General features: G+C 55.5%; 1 protein-coding gene across 1 annotated transcript; it reads left to right on the forward strand.

Annotated features, from left to right (window-relative positions):
• Positions 1 to 1184: 1184 nt before the first annotated feature.
• On the forward strand, positions 1185 to 13853 carry CDX1 (caudal type homeobox 1). Its single transcript, XM_037398492.1, has 3 exons — positions 1185 to 1636; positions 13240 to 13385; positions 13597 to 13853. Exons 1-3 carry the CDS (start codon positions 1210 to 1212, stop codon positions 13801 to 13803), a joined length of 780 nt encoding a protein of 259 aa, XP_037254389.1. The 5' UTR covers positions 1185 to 1209; the 3' UTR covers positions 13804 to 13853.
• Positions 13854 to 20269: the final 6416 nt, after the last annotated feature.

The raw sequence follows: 20269 nt of genomic DNA on the forward strand, positions 1-20269 counted from the left end.
AGGGCTGTGCTTTGGTTTGAGGAGAAAAAGCCAGCCTGCAAATGATGACTGTGACTACATGCTGGTGGCTGGGCACAGCCAGAGTGTGACACTGACAGGGAAGGGGACACAGGCAGGGAGGAGGCTCCCAGCTGCAGGTGATGGGGGTTTCTGGGCAGCATGGCACAGCGCTTGTCCTCAGTTCCTCGTCCCCCTCCGCAGTGGAGGTGTGTCCGGCTTGGCGGGTGATGAGTGGGCAATCGCTGCTGGGAGCTGGTTTTGGCCAGTGTCCTCCTCGCACCTTGCAGGGAGACACAGCTTCATGAGGGTCCTGTTTCTGCTTGGTTTTCCTTATCAGAAAACATCTGGGGGATTTTTTCTTTTTTAAGGGAGAAAACAGGAGAGAAACTCCTCTTGCTGCAGGGCCATGAGCCCCTTGGAACCATGTTGGAGCCCACAGACTCCCTGTTGGGTGGGGGCATTCCCCCTGCACACAGCCTGTCCATCTGTCCTGCTCTCTGAGCCTGGGCTGAGCTTTGTTGTTGTGGTTGGAGGTTGGGTTTGCCCCTGGATGGACTAAACGCAGGGGGACTCAGAGCCTTCCCTTCCCACCAGCCCCCCTTTTCTGAATCAGGCAGATGCTGCCTGGGAAAACACCACCCCAGGGCAAGGGTTTGGTGGATGGCAGGCACAGCCCAGCTTGTCCCCTGCCCACAGCCAGGCTTTAATACAAGGCTCAGCTCAAGGCACCTTGCTCCTGGGGTAGGGATGGCTGCAGGGACAGGGTGGGCTCCCTTGGGGCATCCTTGTGGGTGACGCCCATGATGCTTTAGTGTCTCCAAAGCTGGCTGCTACAAAGGGACCACATCCAGTGGCTTGGGGACACCTGTGGGGTAGTGACAGCAGCGCGGACATGGGGTCCTCAGTGGCCCCCAGGGTCACCCACAACCTCATCCCCCTGCAGCCAGGGTGGGAGGTTTGAATTCGCCCCTCTCACCCGCTGGGGTTCCTGCACTTTGAAATGCAAACCTGCCTTTCAATGCAAATGCTGCGAGAGGTTGGGCCCAATAAAAGCCCGTGGGCAGGGAGGTGCCTGGCCCCAGGACACAGCTCCCCAAGGCGCCCAGGTGAGTGGCGGCGAAGGAGGGGCGGCCGCCTCCCTGCCAAACCGAGCCCGGCCGCAGTCGGCGGCACGGCAGCGCAGCATGTGTGCGGAGCTGGACGGGGAAGATGTATGTAGGTTATCTTTTGGATAAGGACACCAACATGTATCCCAGCCCTGTCCGGCATCCCAGCCTCAACCTCAACCCCCAGAATTACATGCCGGGGCCGCCCCAGTACTCGGACTTCGCCAGCTACCACCATGTGCCTGGGATTAACAACGACCCGCACCACGGGCAGCCAGCAGCCGCCTGGGGCTCTCCCTACACCCCTGCCAAGGAGGACTGGCATTCCTACGGGACCACTGCTACACCTTCCACTGCCAGCCCAGGGCAGTTTGGATTCAGCCCCCCAGATTTTAACCCCATCCAGCCCCCAGGCTCTGGACTTTTGCCTCCACCCATCAGCAGCTCGGTCCCCCAGCTCTCCCCTAACGCCCAGAGACGCACGCCGTATGAGTGGATGAGGCGCAGCATTCCCAGCACCAGCAACAGCGGTAAGGTAACCCCCCCAGCCCTGCACCCCGCACCTTCCCCGCTGCAGAGGATCACTGGGCTTGAAGCTCTCCCTGCATGGGGACTGCTGGGAGGGACAACATGCTTGATCTGCCCTCCGCATGGCGCTTGGTCCCCAAAGAGCAGGGGGACCCCACTGCTGAGGTAGCAGAAGATGAGGATGGGAAGGGAAGATACTGTCCTTCTGTGTTGCTGACAGCCAGGGTTATATGGTTGGAAAGTCCTTTTCCTTCAGCTGGCCTCTGTCCCTGCACCCCTGCCCTTGTCTGCCACCACTGGGTAGGATGGGCAGAGCCAGAGACCCCTGGGACCTCAGGGCCCTGCCAGCCCTGAGGGGGTGCTGGGCAGGATGTCCCATGCGTGCAAGGTTGAACATGGGGGGCTGCAGCTGTGCATGAGAGTGTGAGTTAGCGAGCAGCTGAGTGTGCGAGCCTGTGTATGGGAGGTGCGCACATGTGTGTGTGCCAGCTGCCTTATGCTGCGTACATGTGCAGTGTGTGTATGTGTGCAGGGAAGGTACCCTATGTATATACACAGAGGGAAGGTGCTGTGTGTGGGGTGTATATATATATATATATATATATGTATATATAAGATGTTCAACGCTTGTGAGGTGCTGTAGGCTCTTGTGTGGTGTGAGGTACCATAAGCAGTCTGTGTGCATGGGGCTTGCTGCGTCAATAGTCTCACCGAGTGTGTAGGGGGGATGCTACACACTCAATGTGTGCATGCAGGGTGCTGTTTGTCAAGGATGGTGCTGTGCGTGGTGTGTGTGCAAGGTGCAGTGCGTGTGTGTACATGTGGTGTGTGTGCAAAGTGTGGTGCGTTTGGGGACAGTGCCACATGGAGGGTGCATGTGGGTGCTCCGGGTGCAGCATGCTGTGCGTGCATTGGCGCAGCTTGTGGGTGCCTCTGCTCCTGTGCCCACTGCTGCTGGGGGCACCTGGTGCTCGTCATGTCCCCAGGGTCCTGTCCCCCTGTCCCCAAGTCCCCGGGGTCTTGTCCCCGCTGAACTCCTGACCTGGAGGCGGGGCGGGGGGGGGGGGGGGGGGGGGGAGGTGTCTGGGTGACCCCAGCTCCCTGCCCGCTGGGCTGGGGGCCCTGCTGCCCACTTCAAAGGCACTGGGCAGGTCCCCCTTGGGGCCAGCCCAAATTGACAAGGGATTTGCTTTGTCATGGAGATGGTGGCCGGCTCCTTTGGCAGTGAGGTGAGGTGCAGGGCCCTTTGTCCTGTCCTGCCCATGCCCTTTCATCTTCCCCTCCAGGCTACGATCTATCGCTGCTGCCAGCCCAGTCTGGACCCATCCTGCCCACAGGGGGACCCTCTGCCCACTAGGTTTGCCTGAACCTGCTGTCCCAGTCCCTCTCCTGTGCTGGCCATGAGCTCTGCAGAGCACTGCTGGGGCCAAACTCACTACAGGAGTGGCTCTGGCCATCCCTCACGGGAGAGTTTGCTTTTTGCTTTTCCCTTTTACCGCTGCCCCTTATCCCTGGGATGAGGGCTGGGGCTCCCTGTTAGCAAAGTGTCTCCAAATTTAGGCTTCTTTCTGGCTCCCTGCTGGCCAAGCCCCGTGTAAAGACCCTCACACAAGGGGCTCATGCAGAGAGGTGTCTGGGGTCTTCCAGCATGGAAAATAGCTCCTCATGTTCACCAGATCCGCGTGGCAGGGATGGGGATGGGGCTGTCCTAGTGGGATCAGTGGCTGCAGTGAAGCAGGCAGAACATCCCGATAAATGGAAAAAAACTGCCCCGGTCTGGAAAGAGGAAGGGAGAGGCAGGATTGGTATTTCCTGGCCCATTTTAAGCACTGAATATACCTATTTAGGAAAAATGTCTCCCCCCATACCCAGTGATGGAGACCCACAGGCATGCCAGGGCTGAGGGCTTCCCTCTGCCGGAGGGTGGAAGGGGGGTGTGATCCTGCAATCCCGCCATGCAGCTGCGAACCAGCCACTTCTGCAGGTTTTGTAGGTCTGAACATCTCCGTTTCTTCTGAGAGAGGTGAGAGGGAAAATTAATGAGGGAAGAAAGACATCAGCACACATCTCCTCTGGATCAAGGGCATGGTTTTATACCCAGCAGTGGGGCCCGAGATAAAACAGGGGCTTGAAAGTGCTTCTGATTGAGTTAGATGACAATTGAGTTGATTGAATTCTGGAGAGATATCGTTAGTTGCTTAGTTTGTATCTCTTAGATTAAATACATACAAAGGGACAAACAAATCAGCCTTGTTCCCTTTACATGCAGAGGAGGAGCTGCCCCAGCGTAGCCACAGCGATGCAGGGATGGGTGCTGGGGTGAAAGCCCCTTTCTTGTGGTGCTTGCTTAGGATGGATGACCAGCAAGGTCTCTTTTTAAGGCACTTGCAGATTAAGGACATGTCTTTGTGTCTCTGATGGGTCCAAACACAGCGCTACTGGTGCCAGGAGGCTGCAGGATTCAGCCATGATGGGACTATGTACTGGGAGACAGTGGGATGCAGCCTGTGTTTTCCAGGGCTGCCCTTTAAATAAAAAAAGAGCCTTTCTCCGTTAAGCTTGAAAGACAGCAGGGAAGAGTTGAGCTTGACATAGATAGGGGTGGAATTCTTAGATGAATTGTTTTATTGAAATCAATAAACTAGACTTTAATCAGTCTGGATTGATTAACTACCTGTCTCACCACAGTGGGAATAGGAAATGAATACATGGAGTTTTTTGCTATAAATATCAACAGTTTCTTTGTGAATGCTATAAATCATAATACTTCAGAGGGTTGTAAATTAAGGTTCCCTCTCTATCTTGCCTTGTATAAACAGCTCTTGGCTGTAGTTTGAAAGCTTTTGGGAAAGAGCTGTGCAGTGGTAAGAGAAAATGTTACGCAGGGAATATGAGTGTGTTGGGGATTTCTGCAAATGCAATCTAGAGCCGAAGAAAAGCCAACGAGAAATCTCCCAGTGACTCACTGCAGAGTTAGGCTTTACCAGGGGATGATTTTATATACCTGTTGCTAAATATGTGCATGCTTCACCTGGCTGAGCCAAGATAACCCTGCAGCAGGAGGGACTGCGATGCCAGAGGGCCAGTTGCTGGAAATTGGGAGTTAAAGGGAACCAAGCTGGAAAATGTCCCCAGGCCTCATTTCTCTCTCCGATGTCACCTCTTTTTCTGCTCATAAAATCTTCACGAACAGCGTGTCAGAGCCTCATGCTTCCTCCTTATTCACAATTATTTGCAAACTTCCCTGTGAATTGCACCCCAGCTCTATAAAAAGCTCAGGAAGGCGGCTGGAAAGGTGGCTGGCTGAACTTTGAAATTCACCCTCTGCTCTTTAGTTATGCAAATCCTCAGATACTGCCTTGGGTCTGGCTTTTAGGTCACTAATCGAGCCAGGGCCACAGCAGTGCTAAATATTGCAAGTGAAAGTGCAATTGGGGCATCCCTTGGGGAGGTGTATGGGCTAGGGGCTCTGTGTGGTATCGGTGCCCGCGGTGCCTGGGCTGGTTTTGGGGTGATGGAGAGTAAACAGTGATGCTCCGAGCATGGGCGAGTGGTGATTTGCTGGATATGCAGTTTTCTGTCTCTGTTTTCACTATTCAGTTTTCCAGCTCTATTTGTTGCCTTAGTGAGGTCCATGAAAGCTGGAGGAAAAAGTAAAATTTGCAATAATGAGACAGAATCATTTCCCCTGGACAGGCAGCATTCCTGCCATGCACGGTACGTTTTGGAGTAATGGCTGGAGGGCAGTGCATTTCCACGGTTCATCCCTGTGTGGGGGACCCCTCTTTAGCACACAGTTGCTCCCCATGATGAGACCCTTTGCTTCCCTGGGTCACTCGGTGTGTGCATGCATTGGGCCCCATTGGTCTTCTCCCCTTGAATTATTAACCCACAACCTGCTCCTGGCCCCAGCTGGGATTTGTTGACTGCTTAGCTGCTGGCCAAGGTACAGGCCTTTCAAACTTTCCTAGAATTGACTTTCCTTGAACAAAAAGGGCTTCCCTGGAGCACTGGCGGTACCTACGTGATGGGTTTGGCTGGCTAATTCCCCGGGATTAGCAGAGGGACACTTTAAACCTCTGGCCAATGACAGATGTTTCCTACAGGCAACCCTTCAAGGACGCCCACTCCAGTGCTGTTAGCTTTGTGATCGCCTGGATAAGGGGCTGGATCCTTCCCTTGCGCTGCCCCCCGGTAAGGATGGGCTGAGCCGTATGAGGCTGCAAAGCGGGAGAGGAGACCTGGTGCCCAGGCAGGACCACCGCTGCTTTGCTGTCCTCCTCCTCCTGTTGCAGCTGGGCCAAGCCCAGACAGGTGGCAGATTTGGATGAGCTGGATTTGGGCTCAGTGTTGCAGGGCTGGCATGAAGGTGATGCTCTAAACCACGCTGTTTCCAGCCCGCATGCGCTGGCCAGCCCATGCACTGCCCTGGCACCACTCCTTGCCTTCCCGTACTGGTATGGTCTTTGACCTGGCCCAGAAGCCTGACTGATGGTGCTCAGCTCAGCACTCATAGAACCATAGAAGCAACTGGAAGAATCTTCCCATTGACAAAATAAAAGGTAGAATCATTGCAGGGCTGGGAAATGCTTGTCCCAATGCCCTGCCTTAGGCTGCTGCCCCCAGGGTTGATGCATCTCCTGTCGTGTTGCTCTGTGCTCCGTGTTCAGGGTTGTGATGGGGAACTACTGGCTCACTGCAACCGCCTTGGGTTGGGTATGCAACTTGGGGTATGCAGCTCCTGGGAGGAAGATGAGGCCTGCAAGGGGGGTGCTTTCACCCTCGTGTGTGGGTGCGGGTGCAGATCTGGCCCCATCCTGCTGTGCTGGCAGTGCAGAGCCCAGCTGGGGCCAGCCTGTGCTGCTGTGCACCGGGCTGCACTCCCTGCACCTGGCTCTTTGCCCAGGTGTTTCTGCCCCTTCCCAGCAGCCAGGCTGCCCGGTGCAGCTGTCCCGTACACCAGACCCCGGTCTCTGCCTCCTGGCTCTGCCAGACCCATAACCTCCAGGCACATAATCCCCAGTCACACACTCAGCACAGCTTCTTAGGAAGCACCGAGCTTGATCCTCTCTGTGCAGGAAACTAAAAAGCCATCAAGACAAGTGGCATGGTTTTGTAAGTGAAACATTTCCAGTGCATGATGTACCGAGCTGAGTCAGGTTTTATTGCTGGTGGGTGCCCACAGGAGCACTGCCATTTGCTCTGAAGTCTTTGGCACCAGGAAGAGATTCCCAGGTTGGGTCAATGTCAGGCAAACAGCCATCCAAGGAGCTGCCCTGGGGGTAGGAGGGTCACTGAGCTCCTTGGAGAGACCTCTAGCACAATTGCCCACAGATGAGTCCTGCCTTCAGGCCGAAATGCCCATTTCCTCAACCCGGAGCATAGCTGGGGGAGTCTTGGCAGGGTCCATCGGATGAGCATTCATCCAGCATCCTCTCCCTCTGCAGTATAAAGACATTAAATATGTATGTGGGTGTGGGGTGGTTTCTCTCACCCAGTTTTTGACACCTGGCAGTTGTCTGAATCCAGCCTGCTTTGGCAGGGGTATGCTCTCAGGCAGGGATCTCAGGAAGGATTGCCCTCTGGAGGGGTTCGTTTTTTGCTCGAGGTGATGAAGCAAGCCACACGGCTCCAGTCCTTTGCCCCGTTTCAGTCGCCCCATTCATCACCCCTCTGCTTCCAGCGGCAGGGGAAAAATAGCTGATGATATTGAAGCATGCACGGGAAGGGGGAGGCTTGTGAAAACCCTGACCTGCTGGTTCCCAGCACTCAGGGAGGGTGAGGGGCCCAGATTTATCCCCTCTCCCAGACCACAGAGCAGCGTGGGTGCTTTGGGGTTGCTGCTGGAGGGGAAAGGAAGGGAGCAAGCAAGTGTGGGCAGAGGAAGCACAGGGAGGGCATCAGGCAGCTCAGCCCCTGCCACTGTCATTGCTGACCTTAGGGTTCCCGTTTCCAGTAGGTTTAGGGACAGCGCCATGAGCTGGGCTGTCTGTCCTGAGCACCAGCATCACCACTGCCCAGCACGGCTGCCATCGTCACTGCTCGGCAGAGGGAGCATCGACCCCTCCGCACAGACAGCTGGAGCACATCTGGCTGCCAGATGAGGGTGGCTCCAGCCAGCCTGGAGGCTCCTGAGCTATAGATGCTGAGCCGCCTTCTGGGCCTGGGGTCTCTGTCATGGGGCATTGGTCTGCTGGCTGTCCCTGTCTTTGCGGGGAGGGGGGACAGGGGAGACAGGGGGACAGCTACCCCCAGGGAGCTGCAGATCAACACAAGGTTAAGCTGTTCGGGGAGTCCCACCAGCAATCAGAGCCCATAGCTCTGACCCTGGGGCTCCACTCTTGTTTGGAGTCACTTCTGTGCCTCAGTTTCTCCATCTGTAGCATGGCCTAAGATATGCTGGGGGAAGGGGGAAGTTTTTTTTGAGTTTTCCTTGATTTTCACAAATTACTTTTCCCTGGGAAGCAATGGCAAATCCTGATATAGCACTGATTCGTCTGGGATGTGAGGATTTTATCCTTTTTGCAAGTAGGTGCTGCTCATTCAGAATGAAGCAGCTTTATCATGGGAAGAAAGCACCCACCCAGGGGGAACAGCGTTGTACCCCATCTTGCTGCACTTTAACTCCACTGTGTACAAGTTCTCTCCCTGGTGCTCACTGGTGATGGGACTTCCACTCCTGATGCTTTTCAGCATTAGGATATTGTAGTGCCATCAGACGGAACCAGCTACCCAGTACAGACAGACGGGCAGACTAGGCTGTACAGATGGAGCCAGTGTGTGGCCAGAGCATCGCCAGGAAGGTGTGACCACGCAGGGTGGGTCCAGGAGCACGTTGCCCAGACTTTTCATGTCAGTCATGCGAGGAGCCACCATGCAGTGGGGCGTGCAGAGCTGCTGAGCAGCCATGGGGCCGGCCAGCCTGGCAGCAACAGCTCTGTCCCCCATGCCAGCACCTCCTGTGTAAAGCACCATGTGATGTGCCCATGTCCCCAGGCCTCGGGGACTTCTGCAGTGGGGCATGACAGCCAGCACCATGGTGGGCTCTCATCCCGGTGGCTCCAGCAAGTGGGTCGGGGCTGCTGTAACCCGGCTGCCCTGATCGGAGCCCTGATGGCTGCGTAGCCCATGGAGCCAGACTTTGCAGGTGCTGCAATTTTGAGCTGCTTTGACCTGTGAAATAGAGACCTTTAGAAAAGCACAGGTTTATGTTCCTCACTGCTGGCAGCTGTGCTGCTCCTGCTGTGGCTGGGAGGTCTATGTCCTGCAAATCGGGACCCTCCATTTGGAGCTGGCCCCTCTTAGCTGTGCCAGGCACGCGGGGCTGGGTGCCTCATTCTGTGAGGCTCCAGAAAAGACAAGTTCCAATTAACACATGCCAGCTCTTAGTCCTTTGCTATTTCCCACCTCCTCCCAGGGTGACACTGCCACCTCACAGTCTCTTTCCTCCCTGGTTTGAACCAGCCTCTCTCCGGCTGTTCTTAGAGCTGCTCAACACCAGCATCAAAATACCCCTCTTCCTTATCTGTTAAGGTGTTTGGGGCAGTTTCTTATTGAAAGCCATCCTCTGGCAGGCCAGGGTGAATTACCACCTCTCTGGCAGCCTCTGCCATGGCCATGAGGGTGCAGAGCCTGAGATGGTGGCTGCAGGGACCTAGTGTGATTTCCCCTTCCCCTGCCAGGCTCCCGACCTGGTCCAGGGCAGGAGCTCCAGCACCCCCATCCCCAGGGCAGGGATGCCCTGGAGAGGAGATCCAGACTGAGGGTTGAGACCCCGTCCCCCAGCATGTGTGCGTGTGCCTGCACACTCAGGAGCGCGTCCCTTGGGATTTGCACAGCACATTAAAGCTATTCCCTTATCTAATCATGGCTCAGGTGAGTGCTATTAGGGTTATACATTAACAGTAGTAATGATACCCTCTCCCCACGCAGCCATTGGCCCTGCCTTGATCCCAAAGCTGAAACCATTCCCACTAGCCCAGCAAAATGGCTTCATTTGACTGCCTGAGCAGTTCCTTTGCCTGGTCTTTTGGGGGCAAGCAGGAAGGACTTTAAATGCTAGGAGGCATCACCACCACCCTCTTTGCACCCCGTGCACTCCATCCATGCTCCCTCCCAGTGCAGGAGCAGCATCATCTCTGGGCTATCCTGATCCACTACCACGGGGCTTCACTTGAAATGTGGGAGCAGCTCCATCCCTCTGCTCGGCCATGCTACCCGCTGCAGGGCCGGGGTTTCACAGAATCACGGAACAGTCAGGGTTGGGAGGGACCTCTGGAGATCATTTAGTCCAGCTCCCTGATAAAGCAGGTTCACCTAGAGCAGGTGGCATGGGATCACATCCACACAGGTTTTCAACGTCTCCAGAGGAGACTCCCTGTAGGTATGAGGACTCCCCGTAAGGAGCTCTGGCTTGTCCCAAATTTCCTCTTTCCTTTCACAGAGCCATAAAAACTCTCCAGGAGAGAATTAAGTGTAACCCAGCATCCATATTCAAGGTAGTTGAATTATTCATTGTCAATAGTATTTCTTGTGAATCCTTTTCTTTTCCTTGTGAATCACCCACAATACATTCCTGAATTCAGCAAACATCGCTGAAACCAGCAATTAGTTGAGATGAATAACTTTCAGTTTCTGGCTTGGTCGTGAGCCCTCTGCTTTGAGTCTTTGCTACCTCATACGGGGCAGTGAGAGAGTGGTACCCAGCTCACACAGAGGTGGCTCTTCGGCAGGGCCGGGTATCCGCCAGGTCCCAGGCAAAGCACAGTTTTCATCAGGGGTGAATGGTGAAGAGGGAATAACAAAGAACAAGCTGTGATGGATCTATTTACAGCTGCAGCAGGAAATGATAATTCCTGCTGAAATTCATGGCAGATGTTGTATTCACAAACTGCCTTATTTTTTTTTATTTTATTTTTTTTTTTTACTTTATCTGTCAGGTTTTTTCTCCAAGCAGTGGTGTTCAAATAGCAATATTGCAAATAAGATCATTTTTAAGTCATTATCTATTCAGCGAGGTTTTTGCTTTCAAATTAAAAAAAAAAAAAAGGATAACTATATAAGAAAGAAAAAAACTTGTCGCAGTCCCTGAGCCGGCAGCAGACAGAGGGAGCTCCATTTCTCAGGGAGCTGCTAAACCTTGCTTACATCTCAGCCGGCACATCTGGTTCACTCTGTAGCTCCCCAGGAATCACCGCGTTTGCAAATTCAGCACAGGTCCCCCCTGGGCTGGCATACAGAAGTCCTTCTCACGCTGATAAGCCCTTCATATGTGGGGCAGCAAGAGGTGGCACCGACCCCCTGGGAAGGACAGAGGCCCCGTGGAAGAGCGAGGGGAGAGCGAGGGGTCCCACGTGGGCCAGGTGCCCCTGGCATCACTCCAGCCTGGCACTGTCCCATGGCCAGTTTTGTTCAAGCCACCATAGCTGGTGTGTGCCAAGGAGGAGACAAACACCCAGCAATGCTGCCGCCGACCCCTCGCACACCGAATTGCTGCAGTTCAGCCATGTGTCTGCAGACATCTCCATACACACCTTGCTCAATCAAATTACCTTTTTACCCAGTTTTTACCTGCAGAGTCACCCTGTGTGGCCTCAGGCAGGTTTGCCCTCGGTGGTGGTAGGAAGGGATTAGGTGTTCGCTTCCAAACAGCCCTGGGTTGAGCTGGGCTCCCCACCCTCTAAGGCGGTGGCTGAGTTCATCACACCCCTCAAATACGAGTTAGTGGCTAAACCCCAGCCCTGGTGCTGGGAGGTCTGGTTTCTATTCCCAGTCATGTTGCAGCCTTTGTGTGCTCCTTTCCTCCTCCATAGATTGTTGGAGAGCTTCGGTGCATCTTGGGGACCACACTGGGACCCTCGGCCATCACCCTGCTCACATTGTGCTGAGCCCGTGCCAGCACCTCTGGGAGCAATGGCAGGAGGACACAGAGAGTGACATAGTCATGGCAATTGGGTGCTAACCACAGGGCTGCTGCTTTGTGCCTGGGAGCACCAGAGTCAAGTCCCAGCAGGGCAAGACACCTCCTGTGCCCACCCAGCTCCTGCTTGTGCCCAAGGGTGTGCACGCACTCGTGTGCTGCCACACATGGTTTGCTCGGTGGCCAATGGCAAGAGCTGGACCTTTGCTGGCTCTTTCTTATTTAGTAGAAAATCAGCTGCCTTTTTGCATCCCATGGGATGCTGTGAGGGAAATGACCTCGAGGGAGCCCCTCTCGCACTCACAGTGTGCTGTTGCCATGGGTTGACCTGCCTCCTATACTCTTTTACACTTGTCTTTCAGCATAAGAAGTGCCTTAGGAAAGACCCTGTCTCCTTGTAATGGGGTAGCAAGGGAGAGACACCCTTAAAAATAAAACTGAGTTGGTTGAGAAACAGATTTGCAGCCTGCGGGTTGGAGTTTTGCTCTGTGGAGATTCTCTGATGTCTGATTAGAGCTGAGTCCATTCTGGAGTCTCTGAAGCACAGCTTTGCTCTGCGCCACCCAAACTTCTACTTTCACTATGATCAGAATTTAATACTGCTGAGGCTTCTTCGCCCAGTTTGGCCCAAACTTGCTGATGTGCCAAGGACTTGTTAGGAGGAATGGATTAACAGAATGGCAGGCACAAAAAAGTCCCCTTTCCTGGGGGCAGCAGGCTGCAGATGAAATTGTACAGGTTGCTGGATCACCAGAAATCTCTCCTTGCACATCTGCAGCAGTGATAGGCAGTATCCTGTCCATGCTGGTACACCCAGGGCAGCCCCAGTGATATCCATGGAGCTGTTCTGGGCTTGCTCCTGCCCCTTCCCATGGCAGCACTGCTTTCAGCAGCAGAAATTCATAAGACGGGCAAACATGTTTGTCAGGCAAACAAATGGCTGGGTTCCCAGTCAGAAGGACGGTGGCTGCTTAGCTGAAGGCATGGCTCCATCCCTCTTGATGCCCTGGAACAGGATTTTGCTAATTTGGGTGGAGAAGCAAATATTCACAGCTGTGTTTATTCTCCACCCATGGGCTCTTCTGCAGAGGAAAGAACCAGGGACTTGTTCCTTCTGGTCATAGGTGTCCTTCCTTGAAGTGCTACCTGCACACCCCGTGACCCCCAGCCCAGGCAGAGTTCAAGCCATTGGCTCTTGCTCCACAGCTTGCTCTGTGTGTGTATGTATTAATGAAGGAGCTAACAGAGAAGACGGCTGGGCTATTTTTGGCTGCATTTTTCTGCTAGAAAGCAGCCCTCCCAGGCTGTATTTTTGCAGGCGGCTTGTCCTCAGCCCACAGCAGGGCTTGCAGCTCTGCTCCTCTTGGGGACAGTGTGTCATGGTACATGGGATTTGTGGTCCGTCTTCTCAGGATGCCTCTGAATCTCTTCTGCTCTTTCCACTAAGCAATTTCCCCAAAGCCCAGGTACTTTTGAACACAGAGAAACAACCTGGTGCTAATGGGCATTAAATTCAACAGAAGCCTCATGACTTTCTTTTCCACTGGTCCAAGGGCATTGCCATATTTCTCCTGAGCTGTCCACAGGTGGTTGTGTATCAACTCAATGCCCTTGGGGATGTTCCTACCCCTCCACTGCTCCCCTTAATCCCCTGTCAGCTCACCCCAACTCTGCTCTCTCTGCCAGGCAAGACCAGGACGAAAGACAAGTACCGGGTGGTGTACACGGACCACCAGCGCCTGGAGCTGGAGAAGGAGTTTCACTACAGCCGCTACATCACCATCCGCCGCAAGGCTGAGCTGGCTGCTGCCCTTGGGCTCACCGAACGGCAGGTCAGTGCTGCGGTGTCCCAGGAAAACCACATCCCGGCTGGAGATGGGACTGGGAGGGGGAGGGCTGCAGCCCAAGGTCCCACCTGCTCCACCGCTCTCCCTTCTCTTCCACACTCTGGGCTGCACCCCCTGCCCCAGGGGGACCCTAAGAGTTGTCATCCTTTGCTGCATCCACCCCCATCCCTTCATCACCATCTTTGCCTTTCTGCAGGTGAAAATCTGGTTTCAAAATCGGAGGGCGAAGGAGAGGAAGGTGAACAAAAAGAAGATGCAGCAGCAAAGCCAGCCCACCAGCACCACCACACCGACCCCACCAGCTGTTGGCACACTGGGACCCGTCGGAGGCCTCTGCAGCAGCAGTGCCCCGAACCTAGTCTCCTCGTCCCCACTGACCATCAAGGAAGAATTCATGCCATAAGCCCCTTCACCAGCTACAGACACCAAGAGATAAGCACTATGCAGCAGAGCCCAGCCGGTCCGTGTGCTCTGAAGAGTGACAGTCCCTTCCCAAAGACACAATGGTCCCTGGCTGAATCAACAGGGCAGCCAGCGCGGCAGGGCAAGGTGGCACCGGGACCTTGCCGAGGGGTCGGTGGGCTCTCTTCTATGTGAAAACCATACATTAGGTAGTATTGCTCTCCTGTAGGAAACGTGCACCGGTCTGGTCTCTAGTATTTGCAGCCCAAAGCAAGGTCCTAATGTCAGCAGAAGGAAGGGGGGTGGGGTGGTGAAGGATGGCTTTCCTACGGTGCCTCAGGTGGAGCTGGTAGGATGCTTCCTTCAGTCCTCCTGCCAGTCCAGCTGCCTGGTGCTTTTGCGGCAGTTCAAATAAGACTGAACTAGAGAAAAGACCTGGCTGGACTCAAGGCAAAACAAATTTCTGCTGAGCTGGTCTCCTGGATCCGGCATTCTGGGAAGGGGGGTGCCGAAGGCAGAGCAAGTTGGACTGCGGGAGCCAGGGAGGACCCTCAGTCGTAGGATCTGAGGGGGGATTCCTTAAGACCACCGTGATGGTAACAAGCTGGAGCACATCCTTGGAGAGAGTCCCCATGCATCCTCACCCCCGTTCCCCAGCTACCCCCAGCAGCACCTGGCTCCTGTGCCCCCAGCTCTGTCCCTGCAGCCACAAAGAGCCCCATGGAGACTCTTCCAGAAGCTCCAGTGCCCCTGGCTGTGCCATGGCAAGGTGGCACCACAGCCACCCTCCACCTGGAGCACAGGGAGAGGAGAGAAGGGAGCCAGGCACAGACACACCGGAGGCAGATCACCCTGCTGAGACCTCAAACCACCTTCCTGTGCGGAAAGGGAGGAGGACAAGAAGGTCTGCCATTGGGACAGGGTGTAAGAACCAGCCCCAGGCTGTCCAGAAGGGCTGATACTGGGAGAACTTTGGGGGGCTGCTCCAAGGGAGTGCAGCTGCCACAGGCACTAGGAACTGCTGCCAGGGTGGGCAGGGGCTGTATCAGGCAAAGGGCTGGCACGTACCCTGGTGTTAGGTGATGGAGAGGTGGTTTCCAGAAAGACAGAGAAGTGTTTTTTTCCTGTTTTCTTCAAAACCCAAAGAACTCCAGGTTTTGTTCTCCTTATCTCCCCTCTCCTCCATGCACTGTACCACCTGTCACCCACTGTGTGCCCGAGGCCAGTAACTAATGCCCCTCTTTTTCTGCTGGTGAACTGCAGCTGAAATGTCCCTTCATGCTGCTGAGTCCTGACTGCTGCATTGGCCCAGGTTAAATTACAGCCCAGTTTCAGACGTCCCAAAGGCCAGCTGGGCACAGCTGGGACACAGGAGGGTCTGCAGCACCTGCTCAGGGCTGCTCTGGGTGCTCCTGGGCTACAGCTTCCCAAGACCAAGACAGGAATGAGGGTGCACGAACCTTGCATGGCAGCTTGCATGGCCTTTCCTAGCACCGTCTCTGCAAGCTCCAGAAAGGTGGAGCAGCAGACGTGTCCCCTGCTCCCTGCAGAGCACCCAGCCAAGCCCTTGCGTCACACCCGACACTGGTGCATCGCATCATTCAGCCGCCCTGTCTGCCGCCAGCCTTGCACCACTCCCAGCCCATCCTGGCCCAGAAAACAAGGTGCCTCAGGCACACTGCAGCTTTTACAGGCAGGTCCCTGCCATCCCACTGTGCCTGCTGCCCCACTCCAGCCTTCACAGGATTTGGGTGTCCCTCCTGCAGGGGCCAGTGACACCTCCCTCGGCCATCATTGCCAGCTGCACCCAGGATGAAGGTTTGCATTGGCTCAGGACTTTGGCTCAGTTTTTGTGTATATAAGGCAGAACTGGTTTTCATTTTTATTTTTTAGGCATCGGTGAAAATAAAAGCCAGCAGGAATCCTGCATGCCACAGGCTTGTTGCTGTCTCCTTCTGGCCTGCAGTGCTGCAGCAGGGGAGGAACGCCAGCGCCGGGGGTCACACCAGTGCTGGTGCCCCCAGGTGCAGCTGGAGTCAGAAGTGAGGGGTTCTGCCCAGCCCCACTGAGAAGGGTGTAGATGCATGTCTCGTGGCACGGCATGGCTGCATCCCATCCTTTTGTCACCGCGAGGGCTGGCCATGCTGGGCGACCTGGGGGCTGCAAACTCCCAGCCCTGGGGACAGCTGGGGAAAGGGTGAGGCTGGGCTTGGGCTGGTGAAGGCCAAAGAACAAGGCCAGCTGCCCACGGACGTGGCCATCTCCCATTGGTGCCTCCTGGCCTCTAATCTCATTTTATGGCTGTTGATGGGCTGAATATCCTCCTTGTCCAAGAAAAGCAAACAGAGAATGAGGATGTGAGATAGTGCCTGGGACAGCTGGCATCAGTGCCTGACACTCTCCTCTCTCCATTCCAGCCACGTCCCGCTGGTCCTGCAGGGCACTGAGCAAGGGGCTGCCCTTGAATCCCTGCCCAAAGTGCTCCTTCAGCCCCAAAATGTGCCAAGTGTTGCCTGGGAAGAGGTGGGGATGTGTGTGCTGAGGTGCATGGGCAGGGCAGGTGGCTGTGGAGGGACACCTGATGCAGGATAAAGTCCTCATGGGTGGAGGAGATGGAGGAGCAGTGGCAGGATGAGGTGGCATTGCAGAGAGAGGGACAGAGCAAAGGGTTTTTTCCTGTCCTTGCAGCTGTACCCTGATGACCCCACACTCACCGGCACGGCATGTTGGGCTGCCCGTGGCATGGGGCCACCACCTCCCTGCACCCCTGCCAGGAGAAATGGGGCGTCAGGAGCTCAAACAGGGGGAGGCAAATGCAACAGGGCTGGTGCCGTGTGGGAAAAGGGGTGGGACTGGATGGACCACCTGCCCAAAGGGCTGGGCTGGACTGGGGAAACTGGGGCCACTTCTGTGCGAAGACTCCAGCGTGGTCCCCACACTGGGGGCTGGCTCCTCCACACACATCCTCCTCCCTCACCAGGCTTTGCCTGCCTTTGACAGCCAGTTTTGTCATTGCCACGTGGGGCTGGTTGGTGGGATCCTGCCCTGGCAGGGGATGGGGTGGTGGCAGCCCAGCCTTGGGCAACACCGTCACCTGCAAGGGGGAAGCCTGGAATGGGACAGAGTCCTGGGAGGGTATGAGACGTGCGTCTCCCCAATTCCCCTACTGCGCTGGGGCACCTGTGGGTGGGGGAGGGGCTAGGCCAGAGGGAAGATGCTCTGCCACCCACCCAGAGAAGCTGCGGGTGCCGTTGACAGGATGAAATTCCAACTGATACCCTAATCTGGTGCCTGCCTGTTTGCACAGCAGGGTAAAAGTCCAGCGAGCCATGGGCTGTGCCCTTGGGTCCCTGCCGCCTGTGTGTGCACAGGGAGCCGGCGCTGGCGGGAAGAGGCAATAAACGGGCCCACACACCCAGCCACCCCTTCCCCCAACACACACACACCCCTTGGATGGGTGACGAAATGCATCTGCTGCATCCCTGCTCCCATGTCCTCCCTGCCTTCTTCCGGCCACCATTTGAACAGGGATGGGCAAGCCTGCCGGTCCCCCCCGTGCCAGGAAAGGGGCTGGTGGACCCCATGTCCCCACCAGCTTTGGGTTCTTTGGTCCAAACCTCCTGGACATGTGTCACCTTGATGGTTGCAACCCCGGCAGGTGACAGGCACTCAGTTTTAGCACCTGAAACAGCTGCCTCCCAAGTTGCATGGCCCCAGATGGAGCCTGGTCCTTATGGGCACAGTGTGGCCCCATGGCCAGGGGACCCTGGGGACTGTCCCCAGCAAGATGCCACAGTTTCTTCCTGTTCCTTCCTCTCTGCTTCCCACCAGCTCCTGCTGCCCAGCTGCACCCCTCCTCAGAGAAATCTTGAAATCATCATCAAAATAAGGCCACACACGCACCAGGTGGCCAAAAGCGCCGCCGGCCTGCCAGCAGCCTCCGGCATGGCACACTTCCCAGCAGTGACTAACCAGAGCACCGCTGCTGTATCGCCTTCCTCGTGTCTCACGGAGCGGATCTGGGCATGGTCCCATCCTGCTGCCAGCCACCTTCTCACCTCTTCCCGGGTGCCTACCACCAGAATGCAGGTGGGATGCCCTGAGCAGGGTGGGCAAGGGTGTTTCCCCAGCCTGTGTGCTACCCTCCCTTTTCCCACCGATGGCAGGCAGCATGGGCAATGCCAGTGCATGTCAGGCACTGCATCAGGATGGAGAGACGCATGTTTGCTTTTCTGCAGCCCTACCACCAATCTGTGCCCATGCTTCAGCCCACGGAATGGAAAGGTTTACTTGATGTCCCGGGGGCTGCCTTAGGCATGTGGTAGAAGAAGGTAAAACTTGCTAGAAAGTGCTTGCAAGCCCGATGTGTGCTCCCTAGTGCCAGGCCCTTGGGGATCAGGGCATGGGCACACCTGTGCAACACCACTGTTCTCTGCCTGAGCTCTCCTGGGTCCCTGGACTGCACTGCTCCTCACGGAAACATCCTTCTGGCTCTTACTGCCTCTGGGGATGCTGTTCCATGAAGTGGGTCTTTTGCCGGCTCCAGGGCAGTGCAAGACTCAAGCCAGCTCTACAGTGAAAACTGGAGCATCCCAGATAGCCAGGGTGGAATGCCTGCTCCCTGGTGGTCCCAGGCAATGACTGAAGAGCTGATGGTGCTAACCAGAGCAGCACCAGCTGAATCAGAAAAGAGAGCTCCAGATACAGAGCATCTCACCAGCAGTGGTATCAACACAGACATTTCAGGGCAGCACCAGCCCTGGATGTCTCTGCTGGTAAATACTGCCCTGGAGGCAGGAAGATAGGGGCTCAAAGTCTACCCAGGGAAGGGTGGGTGGTTTGTGCAGGGCTCAGACCATGCTGGCAACATGGGGCGGGGGCAGCTGTGAAAAGGTGGCACCAGCCTCTCCCCTCCCACGTTGCGGAGGTGTCTGTGGGAGACTTCTCTTTAGGTGGAACCCGAGGGAAAAAGCCAAAGGGCTGATACAGATCATACAGGCACAAAGCAAACAAAGCATCCCTGCCCTGAGCAGCAAGGGTGAAGCAGGGACAGTGCCCGATGTGGCCCCTGGTTGCCAGCCTGGCCAACTCCAGGCTGAGCGTTCCCTGCCAGCATCCTGGGAAAGGAAGAAGCGATGTATAAGTCCAAGGCAGGTAAAACCTGCGTGGGTAACTTCCCAAAGACCTTTTTTTTTTTTTTTTTTTGAGGAAGCTGTGAGTGTGTGAAAAAATATGTTTGTTGGGTTATGTAGTTTGCTCCTTCCTCCTTTCCTGCTGGGAAATCTGGGTAAATGTTAGCTTTAAAAGACCCGCTGTGCAAACTCTAAGCCACTTCATTGTGTTGGATTCTGCAGAGATGTGTCTTTATGCTCAGGATCTGTTTCCTTTTGGGAAAAAATTTCAGAAGTGCTTGGAGAGCTGTAGGAGCACAACTGCCATTAGATATCAGGGAGATTTGCTCTTACATTGGACAGACTGGGTCCTCTCAGTTCCCAGTTATCGTCCTCCACATCCCCAGTGCTGCCTGCTCAGTCTTAACCCTGAGCAAAGCAGCTGGGGACAGGTCTGGGGCAGGCTGAGGCACCACAGAGCATTTGCAAGGAAAAGGGATGCACACACCCTGATGGACTGGGCACAGTCCAGGGAGAAAGTGAAGGACAAGAGAATATTATCAAGGGAAGAGGTCTTCCTGTGGGTCCTCACACAGACAACAGCTCTGCTGGTACCACACTGGCCCTAGGGCATATGGGGTTGTCCCCTTCTGCAGCCTGGCATGAGACATTTCCAACCATGAAAGTGAGAGAAGCCACAGATCATCTCTCTGCCATCTCACTGGGGATTTGACTGAGCATGATGGGGAAAAGCTCACATCTCCCTGGGCTTTAGGGCTGTAGGATCCCACTGCTGACCCAACAGGGATGTCTGAACCCTGGAGATGTGACCTGTGCTCCAGCATTGGGCCCATGATATGCTGGACTCAGCTGCTTACCCTGGAGCCTGCCCGAGGATTGCTCTTGCCCCCAGAATGGTGGGATATGCTGGTCCTACCCAAAGGGACCGATGGCTGTTGAGCATCACACTCCCCTGGGCTAAGGACTGGGCTCAGATAGCTTGAGGAAAAGCCAGATCTGACCTGCTGAGGCTCCAACCGTGTCCTGCCATAGGAAAATCAGCTCAGAGCTGCTCAGAAAGATGCTGGGAGTTTTTGGTGTCTGCACTTGTGCTGCTGCCACCAGGCACATAGGACCCCCAAGGTGCCCTGTGCAGGGTGCCTGCAAGGCCAGGCCCATCCCTAGGGAGACCTGACACATTCATGGCATGAGTAAAGTAGCAGACTTTCCTGGCAGGGGGCTGAAGTCCGGGACCCCTCCTCAGCAGGGGCGCATTTATCAGACAGCCCTTCTCCAGCCTGCCTAGAGCTGTCCCCTCCTCCCTCCCTGCTCAGCACGCAGCCATCCTCAACTCCA

The sequence above is a fragment of the Falco rusticolus genome, chromosome 8 (assembly GCF_015220075.1).
Source record: "Falco rusticolus isolate bFalRus1 chromosome 8, bFalRus1.pri, whole genome shotgun sequence".
Taxonomy (NCBI): Eukaryota; Metazoa; Chordata; class Aves; order Falconiformes; family Falconidae; genus Falco; species Falco rusticolus.